The sequence below is a fragment of the Chanodichthys erythropterus genome, chromosome 19, assembly GCF_024489055.1.
Source record: "Chanodichthys erythropterus isolate Z2021 chromosome 19, ASM2448905v1, whole genome shotgun sequence".
NCBI classification, from domain to species: domain Eukaryota; kingdom Metazoa; phylum Chordata; class Actinopteri; order Cypriniformes; family Xenocyprididae; genus Chanodichthys; species Chanodichthys erythropterus.
In genome coordinates this window covers 32,954,112-32,966,934 of record NC_090239.1, presented here as the reverse complement: position 1 = coordinate 32,966,934, position 12,823 = coordinate 32,954,112, and the positions used below count along the sequence as shown (strand labels likewise).

Sequence of the window (12,823 nt, the reverse complement as noted above, 5' to 3'; positions counted from 1 at the left end):
TGATACATGGAGCAACTTTTTGAGAAATGTTGTCAGGCAATCTCACCGAGCGATGATGCTTGGGCACTTTCCAGTTGAGAATGGGAAACAAATTTCTATCTGGATGTTTTATGGATTGAAATTTGTTTCCCATTCTCAATGGGTAAGCGCCCAAGCATCATCGCTCAGCGACGTTGCCCGGCAACATTGCTCAAAAAGTTGTTCTGTGTATCATCACCTTTAGTGTGTTTACGATTTAATTCAAGAAGAACAAAACAAAACAAATGCCCTATTAATCTAATTCCTCTTATATCAAAGGATAATGTGGAACAAAAACCAGGTCTGATGGCCTAACTAATAATCTATTTGTACTGAGATCAGAACACAACTTACAAGAGTCACTAACTTGTTAGTGTTTCTAATAGCCTACAAAAACAAAATACCTGGGTGTATGACACATTCACCTTACTGTAATGCAAAACAAATCATGATACATTTTTAAATATATTTAATAATCATCAGCAATTGCATACCATAATATGTTCTTGCCATGTTGTTGTGGGCTTTCTACATATCTTCCATTTCTCCTGTAATTTAAAGACATGCAGGGCAGATGAATTGGAGAAACTAACTTGCCTGTATAGGTGAGTGTGAATGTATGTGTTAGTCCTGTGATTGGTAATCCATTCAGGGTGTTTCCCTGCACTCGACTGGAGAGTCTCAAGTGGTTTGAAAAATCAATGGATGGATATTCACTTAATTTGTGCAATAAAATATAGTGTTTTTAGTGGAGACTGAATGGGGGTTATGGTAACAATTGTTAAATGTACCCTAAAAATATATGTACCTGTCTACCACAGATGTCAGTCATTTGAGGTTATATATTATATATATATATATACAGTACAGTCCAAAAGTTTGGAACCACTAAGATTTTTAATGTTTTTAAAAGAAGTTTCGTCTGCTCACCAAGGGTACATTTATTTAATTAAAAATACAGTAAAAACAGTAATATTGTGAAATATTATTACAATTTAAAATAACTGTGTACTATTTAAATATATTTGACAAAGTAATTTATTCCTGTGATGCAAAGCTGAATTTTCAGCATCGTTACTCCAGTCTTCAGTGTCACATGATCCTTCAGAAATCATTCTAATATGCTGATTTGCTGCTCAAGAAACATTTATGATTATTTTCAAAGTTGAAAACAGTTGTGTACTTTTTTTTTTTTTCAGGATTCCTTGATGAATAGAAAGTTCAAAAGAACAGCATTTATCTGAAATACAAAGCTTCTGTAGCATCATACTGTTCAAAAGTTTGGGGTCAGTAAGAATTTTCATTTTAATTTTTTTTTAAAGAAATTAAAGAAATGAATACTTTTATTCAGCAAGTATGCATTAAATCAATCAAAAGTGGCAGTAAAAACATTTATAATGTTACAAAAGATTAGATTTCAGATAAACACTTCTTTTGAACTTTCTATTCATCAAATAATCCTGAAAATAAATATTGTACACAATTGTACACATTAAATGTTTCTTGAGCAGCAGATCAGCATATTAGAATGATTTCTGAAGGATCATGTGACACTGAAGACTGGAGTAATGATGCTGAAAATTCAGCTTTACCAATCACAGGAATAAATTACTTTGTGAAATATATTCAAATAGAAAACAGTTATTTTAAATTGTAATAATATTTCACAATATTACTGTTTAATTAAATAAATGTAGCCTTGGTGAGCAGACGAAACTTCTTTTAAAAATATTAAAAATCTTAGTGGTTCCAAACTTTTGGACTGTACTGTATATTATATATATATATATATATATATACACACACACAGGTAGGATATACTTTTATATTAAAGCCATTACTCATTTGATTCAACATCAATTTATGAAGTCTGCTATATAGCAGACTTCATAAATGAATGTTGAATAGAGCTTTAAAGTCGACATGAAAAGGAATTTGTGATAGTCTTTTCTTCCTTATTGTGAATCATATTTGAGTTAAGCAACTTCTTGATCATCAAAAAAATAATGCATAGGACTTGATTTTGTCCATCTGGAATTGATCGCCATGTAACTAATATTCTATTGGTGCACAACTTTTATTAAGAATAAACTTGAGCTTTAATTCAACAAACGTATATTGTGCTGCAGGGATGACATTTTTATAGGCTAAAACCCACATTTTAGCACTTCTGTCACATGACCTCACTGGTTTGGTCTTTTGCACTTTGTATTCTAGCTCAGTGCTACACTGACACACTATTAAGTCAGCATATATTGCATAATATGCAATTAGTGCTAGTTTTCCATGCAATCATAATGGTGTAGAAGCTAGCCAATCAGAATGTCTTGTCCAAATCTCTGTAAATCGGGTTATGTAATATTGATGGACACAAAATAAAAACATAAAATTTGCACCAGATTCTTACTTTATTGGCTAAATCCATGACTACTACTACTAAAAAAAAAAGTCCTTTTAACAGGAAAAAGTAAGCTTTTTAGAACAGAGCCACAATCACTCAGTGAACAGTGCATTTCTGCATTTTAAACAAACAGCGATGGCACCCACTTTGCAGACATTCACACTTGGTATTATTTGTACATCGTGCATGATTTTAACCTAAAAAACAAAACAAAACAAAAACCTACAACTGACCCCCCCACCCTACAAAAAAAACAAAAAAAAAAAACAAGCCAAAACAGAGCATTTCCACAGGCCAGGCTAAATACTACCTGAGTGTGCAGTTTGAAGAAGCAAAGGATACGCCAAAATAGGTATGTGTCAAAATGTGCAGGGTGCCGTCAATAACTACTGTAAACAGACACGCACTTGGACAAAGCTTCACATTAAAGAGACTGGCAGTGATTTGCACAATCACCTCCATTCAGATTGCTTTAGAGGGGAATGGAAAAGTCTGTCCCCACAGTGGGGATAAAAAGCTGGACCCTGAGGCTTGGTCTGACGAGAAGGGTGTTGTAGGTCCAATAAATGGCCTAAAAAGGATCATCACGTTATGGCTGAAGACGTGAAGCTGTATTAGAAGGAAAATCAACCAGAACAGCTAAAAACGCAGTAAAAGTTGCGCAGTTACCAGAAAAAAAAACAAACAAAAAAAAACCCTCACACACAAACTCGCACAACAATTTTCTACAAATACACTGTTGTTTCACATACAAACCAACACACTTCACAAGGGCATTTCAGTCAAGCACACATATATGACCGCTCAGATTCCCAGCAGTCTCGTCTTGATGGAGACAGCTAAAAAAAAGCCCTGCACCGATTTGGTGTTTGGAGTTGAAAAGGAGAAGGAAAAGGAGAGGTAGAATGATGGACAGGATGTATAGGCGCGTTGCAGTAGTTGATGTTATTTCTTGGCTTTGCCGCCTTTGGCTGCGTTTCGTGGAGGAGTTACAGGTCTACCAGATCCAAAACCTCCCGCACCACCATACGACAGCATCTTCTTCTCCGCTGGTTTCAGAATCTGACAGAAAGCAGAGAGAGCGCCTTAAAAACCATTCATCAGGTAAAATGAATAGTGAGGCTAGGCTTGGGGATCTATTGAATACTTATAAAATATTAAATTAAACCAACATTGCAAATAGCACTACAAACCCAATCTTGTCATTTTTCGTGCTCTCTATACATGTTAAACTCACATTTACAGTGCAGTGCAATGCAATGCAATATTCATTTGAATTTAATTGATGTTCTGCAAAAAACTTTGTTTTTAATTGCCTAAAAGTGAGCAGTTTGCATCCCCAGTAGTTGCTAGTTTTAAAGAGCACATACAAACCTGAAATGAGCACATCAGGGTCTCGTCAACACTCATCATAGCACCTGCGTTGTCAAACTCTCCGCAGTAGTTAGGAGCGGAGAAAAGTGTGACTAACTGCCTCTTAGCAAAGAACTCATAGCCATCCTCTACCACCTGTTCAGAGAGCAGAAGATTTATGATTCACAAATGCGGTACAAAATACCATGCTATTGCTACTGGTGGATAATAGATGCTTGACATACAAGAATGCATCCTACCTCACGCAACAAGAAGGACAGAATTTAAAAAAATATTTAAATTTTTCTAGTTTGTCAAATCGATGGCAGCCTAATTACGATAGTTCTCAACTTCTTTGGCCATGGGCCATTTTTATGGTCATTAAGCTGCAACCCAAATTTGTAGGAATTTGACTAAGTATAAAGCAAGGTTATTAAATAGCATTCCCAAACTAGTTTTTGTTAATACAATAAAGTTAGTAAGTTGGTATGAGCCACCACAGTCATTTAAAAATATACAAAAACCCACAAAAAGTGGAAATCAAGTAGTATTTTGGGGTTACGAAAACTACAGTAACCATGGTCAATTCAAAAACTGACATTTGACCCCACTTAGCAATTAAAAGGTGCAGTAGGTGATCTAGGAAATGCTAATGTAGGGCTGCACGATTAATCGCATGCGATTGTCATGCGTGTCTCATCAGTAAAGCTGGTTCTGTGATTAGCGGTAAATGTCCATCACCTGCTTTCAAATGGAGCGGCACTTAATATACAGAGCCGTAGTTCGTGGACAAGCTACGCAATATCGCGTTCCTAATCGCAGATGAATCGTTTTCGATTCTGAACGTGATATTGCGTAGCTTGTCCGCGAACTACGGCTATGTATATTAAGTGCCGCTCCACTTGAAAGCAGGTGATGGACATTTACCGCTAATCACAGAACCGGCTTTACTGATGAGACACGCATGACAATTGCATGCGATTAATCATGCAGCCCTATGCTAATGTTAATGTGCTAGCATTGAATGCATAAGATCCCACCCTCCCTGCAAATTGCCATTCAAAGCCACGCCTCCACCAAAACACATGAACGCATACACACAGCTGCTCTTGACAAAGCGTCACAAGAGACTGTGTTAAACTACCTTATGTCTCAAAGCACATAACATTACAATAATAATGAATGTAAACAACTTAAGTGAACTTGTACCTGACTGCTGCAGATTCATTTCGGTATTGATGATGTTGACACTGATATGCATAATTCCGAGTCTGACTGAACAGCTCCGGTTAACGTTATGGTAGTTATGGCGTGAACACAGCATAAGTTTGTTGTTTTGATTCGTAGGAACTGTAAAAGGTGGCTGCTGTTTGTTTGTGGTGCTCCGTGACTGAGGTCCGTCTGTATAAACTCCGCATAGCATGAAACGCGCTGATGACGTATGATGTCTGTTCGAACAGGGTGCACGAGGGTATGTAAAAACTTGCGTTTAAAGCCAGGTAAAAACATATTATTTCATTCGGACTGAACAGAATAATTGGATGAACATTTTATGGTCCTACGCCTTCCACAGATGATATATATTTATAGAAATACATTTAGACCGTTTAACATAGTGATTGCCATCAGGATATGAGGAGACTTTCAACCAGTATAACAAAAAAAAATTTCTGTAGAGAATCACTTACTGCAACTTTAATGCCGAGTTCACATTGCATGATTTTTAAAGTCATCAGATCACTGTTCTTTTCACACTGCACGACTATCTGGGGTAGCATTTAGTGTGCACATTGCATGATGGATCAGTGACAGGGGATTAAAAATTGCATGACTTTACAATAGGAAGAATCGCAGATATCTCCAAGTCTGCAAACTGTTTCACAACCAAACAAACGCGAGAAGTGATAAGGAAGAGACTGAAATTGTTATTAAAAATGGTAGGCTGCAAGTAGCTTGCATTCCAAATTGTCTGTTTGCTAATTTGCAGCGAAAAGGATACAAATAAAAATAAGGGCGAGTGAAAATCGGGGCTAAAATCGTGCAGTGTCTTGGCATAAAGGACACTCAAGTTTAATTGGTTTAGAAACATCATTATGATTATTCGTTCTTTGAATGAGGTGTACAATGAGAAACTTTAAATCTGCGTTACAGTGTAGCGATCCGTTACAACGATGACAACATTCAATAAACTATATTACTTACCTGGTGGGCACGACATATGAGGTCCATGTCATGTTTATGGAGGAACTTGGCCACAACATCAGACCCAAAGGTGAAAGAGACACCACGATCGTTTTCTCCCCAGCCCATGACATCTTTATCGGGGTCAGCCCAGAGCAGATCACACAGCAAACCCTGGTCAGGAACGTCTGTGGGCCTCATCACACGGCGAATCTGTTCCATAGATTGCAGGTCTGGAGAAAGACCTGGGTGAAGAACCATTCGACTGCAGTTTAGAAGTAATAATTTTAATTCACCTGCACTTGTAAGCACATAAAAAACCTGAAATACACCATCCTGACTATTTCACAAACCTGTTCATGTGATGAATACACATTTTACAGGAAAATAAGGTATTATCAGTTCTACAACACAGAGCTGTATTCTGAAGACCTTAACGCAATACTAGAGGGTCAACTAGTGAGTCCAACAACCAACTAATCAATACTAACTACTAGCACTTACAGTCTTCAGTGTGGTTGACCAATTTTTTCTCTTCAGAATATATTTTAGTTAATATTTACATGTATTCATCAAGACAATGTGTTAAATGTTGAAATCAAAGGCCCATTCACACTGAACTCAACATGAATGTATGAGAATGTTCACATGTGAACAGACCTTTTGCTGAAACTTTTACCAACAGAAACACCACCGTTTTAACTACAGATCCCCACAGTTAAGAATGGCTTTAGATAATTAAGATCAGGGGTGTCCAATCCTGCTTTTGGTGGGTCACTTTCCTGCATAGTTTAGACCCTGCAAACCTGCCTGAAAGTTTCCAGTGAAACTTAAAAATCTTACTTGCTTTTTAGCTTTACATTTACATTCACTTAGTTCAATACCAAACTTCTGTTAGGCAGGCAGAATCCAAACATTTAAAAAAAAAAAAAAAAAAAAAAAAAATGAATGTCATAGAACATTCTTTAAAGCTTTTTGAGAGTATGGTTCCAGGGTTTGTCCCTAAAGTGGTTTGCAGTGGTCCTAAAGGAGAGAATTTTTCAGGTCAGGATAGAGAATCTTCCCCCCTTTTCTGCACCAGTTACTTGTGGTGTTCCACAAGAATGCTTTTTAGGTTTTTTCTATAGATGCTTCCATTTTATTTGCAGAAATACAATATTTCATGTGTTTGTTATGCTGATGACACTCAACTACCTTCCTGTCAGACCTGGGGTCCATTCTTTGCACATCACTTAATACATCTGAGATAATTTGACAGATGCCAGGTCTTATAATCGTGATAACTGACCTCTGGCTTATTTCAAACAAATTTGCGAATTTAATTAAAATATCTGGATTAAGTTGTCTGAGATTATTGCGTGTTCTTGTGTTAAGTGGAAAGGGCAGAGATATCAATACTCAAAATGATCAGCAATGCAGCGATTGGCTGACGGCAAAACAGCAATGTAATGACATCATATTAAAAAAAGAACATAATTTGTGCAAATCTGGCTTTGTCTATATTTTGATAGACTACACAATATAATATTATTTTCAAATTAGTTTTTAAATTATTATTATTTTACATTATTATTGTTCCTGGCTCAATAAGGTACTCTTAGAAAGTAGCAATGTCTGCGTCAGACTTTAAGCATCTAATCCTGTTTACATGAAATAAGCTGCTCAGCTGCTGAGCAGGTTTGAGTTCACAGACCTGTTGCTATGTCAACAGCAAAATCCCGATAACTGAATAATCCACGTACGAAGAACGGGCCGTGCTCTCTAGGAATTCTGCAACATTTTAAATTCTAAGTAAATATGAACATTATTGTCATACAAAAAATATCTAGGGAGTGCTACATTTCTTCATTTTCAAAATGACAAAAAGTACTCCTTCTAGACAAGAAGTTGATCCTGATTTTGCAACAGTCTGCAAAGATTCGCCAAACCTAATGTAGACATTCTAGAAAAATTGACTATTAAAATAAAACAATTAGCTATAATTATGACCATGCAGAGCTGATCTTAAAATATGAGAAACACTAAAAAAAATAAAAATAATAATAATTAAAAAAGGTCCTTGCAATTACTCTCTGAAAACACAAAAAAGTGAGTTAAGAGGGAAAAATGCTTATTTAAAAAATAATAATAATATAAAAAAAAAAGTTAAAAAGGTAAAAAAACAAAACAAAACACAAAAGTGCATACCTCCATGACAACAAAAAATCTTTTCATCCACAATAGCAGCTACTGGTAAGCAGTTGAAACAGTCTGTGAATGTCTTCCAAAGCTTGATGTTATACCGCCTTTTACCTGCCAAAAAACATGTGCATGTTCAGACATTTTAGTTATATGCATCAATCTTGTGTACTTTGAGAGCAAAATTAAGAGCTCCATCCCCTTTTTGGCATCCAAACTGAAAAGAGAAAGAGAGAGAAAGTACCTGGACTTTAAAGTGGACCTAAACATGTCTTGGTAGTGTCTCATTCCACAGTACATTCACATTTTTTTTTTTTTTTTTTTTTTAAGAAGCCAGAAATATATTATATTAATATTATTCATTCTAATATTAATATTCTTTTAGTTAATATTATGATATTTCTGTGACTTCAGGTCTACAAATGCTTTTGATTACAAATGTAGTGAAATTTTGTAATCATCTATCCACATACATACTATAGATTATGCTACACAGAAAATGAAGCGAACATAGGTCATGTTGCTTTCCCAAATGCATGTTTAAAAAAAACAAAAACAAAAAACAGCACATGCATAGATGGAGTTTGCTGTGATAAACCATATAACGTGCTGTGTAGTGTACTTTATAACATACAAAATTCTTATATTTTAAATCATTTTATCTTGCTTTTTAAGCTATACTTTATAACTCAAGGAAATAGTGTTTTTATTTTACACATTGTTTAAAGTCATATTACAGATTTTGGGTTTCTTCCTCTGTAAAAAACGCTGTCTGGGGAGAGACAGTGCCCCTATATATATAATTATTCCAAATGTGACATAAGCTTAATACAAAATCCACCAAATAAAAAGCATACTCACATTCATCATAAAATCCATATATCCTGTTGATGGAGGCACATTCATGGTTTCCTCTGAGAAGAAAGAAGTTCTCTGGATATTTGACCTTGTAGGCAAGCAGCAGGCAGATGGTCTCCAGTGACTGCTTGCCTCTGTCTACATAGTCTCCCAGAAACAGGTAGTTGCTCTCTGGAGGATATCCTCCATACTCAAAAAGCCTGAGCAGATCATAGTACTGACCATGAACATCACCTGCAGAAAGAGATTTTTTTTTTTTTTAAACTGGCTATTTAAAGGTTAAAACAAAGTATAAGGTTTAGCAGAAACTTACCACAAATCTTGAGTGGTGCCTCCAGCTCCAGCAGTATCGGCTGGCTAAGGAAGATTTCCCGAGATTTTAGACACAATCCACGAATCTCATTCTCAGTTAACTGAACATTTTTACCAGGTCTTGAGCCCTTCACTGAAAATGAAAGACACACAAAGGTTAACCTTGCTAGTGTAATTGCTAGAAATAGGCATAAAAGCATTATGAATACATATTTGTACATGTATCTGTTTGTGTGTGTAAACAAGCCTCTTTCATGAAAAATCTGTTCACTCGGGGCCATATTTGCAATGCCTTCAGGCAGCTAGAAAGATCAAGCACTTTCTACCTGAATGGGAAAATCCTTAAAATATCAAACTACTTGCCACACTCACATTTAAATAACATTTAGCGCAAACTGGGTGAGGTAAGATGCTAAGTCCTGCAGTGTGAAACATGTTTTGACTGGAACTCACAGCGGCGACCACAGACAGTTGTGTGAAAAGAACCGCAATATGACAATGATTCTTCTTCACCTTTTGAAAGTAACTTGATACTTCAAATAAAGATTGTATCAATTACATTGTTACATTGGAGACAAATGACTATTAAAAAAAATAAATAATATAATATAATATAATATATATATATATATTATATTATATTATATATATTTCATCGAAACATTCATTCAAGAGATTTGTTCAAAAATGCAGAGGCTGCATCCAAAATCGCATTGTTCCCTACTATATATAGTAAGTGAAAAACAGTATGTGACAAAATAAGTATGTCTGAATGAGGGTTGCAAAATTCCGGGAATTTTCAAAGCTGGAAACTTTCCATGGGAATTAACGGGAATATATGGGATTTAACAGGAATATATGGGAATAAACAGGGAATTTGCAAAATTGCAGGTTAGCCTATAACAGGGTACTTAAATGTAGTTAAAAAAAAAATCTTGCAGCATAATTTGGGTTAAAAACAACCAGGTTTAATGCAATTTCAGTTTAATTTTTACACTGCAAATTCCTCTATCACACTCACACAGCACACCATTTACTGCAGGGCTATTGAGGACAGACCCCCTGCTTGCAATGTGCATTCCCCTTGTCCATAACATGCACAAATGATCAAAAATACAGAAAAAAAAAACATAACCACAATTTAAAATAATGGTTTTCTATTTTAATATACATTCAAATATTAATTATTTCTGTAATGCAAATCTGAATTTTCAGCATCACATGATCCTTCAGAAGTCATTCTAATATGTTAATTTGATACTCTATCAATGTTGGAAGCAGTTGTGCTGCTTAATATTTTTTATAACCTGTGATACCTTTTTCTTCAGGATTCTTTGATGAATAAAAATGTAAAGAACAGCATTTATTTAAAGTAGAAATCTTTTGTAACAATATACACTACCATTCAAAATTTTGGGTTCAGTAATTTTTTCCTTTTTTTTTGAAAGAAATTAATACTTTTATTCAGCAAGGATGTGTGAAGTTGATAAAAAGTGATATTGTTAGAAAAGATTTCTATTTTGAATAAATGCTGTTCTTTTTAACTTTTTATTCTTCAATGAATCCTGAAAAAAATATTACAGGTTCCAAAAAAATATTAAGCAGCACAACTGTTTCCAACACTGATTGTAACTGAGCATTAAAGGATCTTGTGATACTGACATAAATAACACACAACAATTGCTGCAATAAAAATATATTTATTTTACTCATTTACTAAATTAGAATTAAATGCGAAAAATAAATAACTTATTTCATGTTATGACCAAACAAAATGTTTATTTTTATGTTTGTATATGATACATTTTATATAAATATTATACATTTTCAAAATTTCCAATTAATTCCCATAAATTCCTGTTAAGTTTCCAAATTGGAATATTTCACAAAAAAAAAAAAAAAAAAAAAAAAAAAATTTCCACCCCCTTGCAACCCTAGTCTGAATTTATAGTACTCATAAAGTAGGCAAAAAGTACCCTACTGATGACCTACTACTTTCCTCGAGATTCTGAAGTGTGCATATGATGGACACTTTACTATCCCATGAGGCCACAGGAGAGGATTTGTGAATGGCAGTGAAGTGACAACTAAGCCTTGTGGGTCACATGAGAATTAAAACATGGAGAATGAAGTATGTACGGATTTCCATACAAAAACACATACTATATAGAACACAGTTTTTTAGCTGTCGCAAAGAAATCATTTATTCAAAATAAGTACCTACTCAAGAGTATGCGATTTTGGACGCAGCCTGAATCATCTAGTAATAAAACGGAGTCAGTGTATCATTCAAATATATAATATATAACTCAAATAATTTAAATATTTTTTTAAAGACTGCAGCAATTAACATTTTGCCAGAACCTCTAGTACACTGCATGTTCTTGTTTAGCTCTCAGAATCATGAGAATTGTGATCTTTATTTTAAAACAAGCAAAAAAAAAAAAAAAATTGTGATTCTCATTTTATTATTCCTTGACCCATACAAAAAAAAAAAAAAAAAAAAAAAAATTCTGTTTGATGTACTGACTAGCAGTTTACTCAACTGATGGATAATTTTAACTAATGAGCATGTTTTAGTGTTGGGCATAAGAAAACACCATGGTGGAACAGCAGGCAATGGTACCGTACTATGACTATTTCTCATCATCAAGACTTGTTGAGGTCTCACTGTCAAAGGCATTTCTTCCATCTCTACTTGTCAGGTAGCAGTCTTAAAGAGGGGGTAATTATCTGGCAGGAAGTCAAAATTTGGCACAACACTGCACTGGTGACATCTTTGTGGTTTCCTCCGTTTCTGAACGCGACGACTGACGCACTGCGCATGCGCTGAAGTTTTGTTCGGATAATATGTAATAAACATGGAAATTATGCAAATAAACATTTGAATTGGATTGATAGCACTAGATAATTATACATAATACTACACAGCTACATATACATTCGATTGGAGATTATAATGAATACACAATCATACGCTTTTTAGACGTTTAACCGTAATTAAACATTATAAAACGAGACAGTTTGTAATAAAAATAATAATAAAGAACAAAGCGCATTACCCTCCAAGAGGCGCTGGATGATCGAATCGATGTTTAATTTGTCCGATTCAGCCATTTTGTCGCTCGCTGGAGATTAGCCGGCTAACAGAGCCAGGAACAAGACGACCTCGGAATCCGCCCGATACAAATACACGATAATATCTTATAAAATTGCCTTTATAAAAAAAAATCCCACTACTAATAGTATTCCTGAGTTTGTATTATAATGTTATTGCCGCAAATGGTCCCTTCAGTAGTTCGTTGTATGAGGTAAACTAGCACCACGACCGCTGAGTAGGAAACACTGAAGAGGCGGGGTAGACACTAAAGCAGGTGTCTGATTGGTTATTCTTGGCTCATGACGAGCGCTTCAAATACCGCACCCGAAGAGCCAATAGGATATTCTGTGTGTCAATCTTTTCCCATATTTAATTGTTAATAAGCAAATTAAAACCACAACTATCAGTGTATAGTCTCAGAT

The 12,823-nt window shown here is 35.0% G+C and overlaps 1 protein-coding gene across 1 annotated transcript; it reads right to left on the bottom strand.

Moving 5' to 3' along the window:
• Positions 1 to 1,813: 1,813 nt before the first annotated feature.
• Positions 1,814 to 12,698, bottom strand: ppp1cab (protein phosphatase 1, catalytic subunit, alpha isozyme b). Its single transcript, XM_067370109.1, has 7 exons — positions 12,364 to 12,698; positions 9,303 to 9,434; positions 8,993 to 9,223; positions 8,141 to 8,245; positions 5,975 to 6,198; positions 3,794 to 3,928; positions 1,814 to 3,481 (listed from the first exon to the last, which is right to left on the bottom strand). Exons 1-7 carry the CDS (start codon positions 12,416 to 12,418, stop codon positions 3,365 to 3,367), a joined length of 999 nt encoding a protein of 332 aa, XP_067226210.1. The 5' UTR covers positions 12,419 to 12,698; the 3' UTR covers positions 1,814 to 3,364.
• Between the last annotated feature and the right edge of the window lie 125 nt (positions 12,699 to 12,823).

Excerpts from the sequence above, each read along its gene's own strand:
- ppp1cab (XM_067370109.1), bottom strand. The coding sequence starts at position 12,418 with ATGGCTGAATCGGACAAATTAAACATCGATTCGATCATCCAGCGCCTC. Across the intron at positions 9,224-9,302 it reads GGCACCACTCAAGATTTGTG|GTGATGTTCATGGTCAGTAC; the intron begins GTAAGTTTCTGC and ends CTCTTTCTGCAG. Across the intron at positions 6,199-8,140 it reads GATTTTTTGTTGTCATGGAG|GTCTTTCTCCAGACCTGCAA; the intron begins GTATGCACTTTT and ends TTCTTCACCCAG.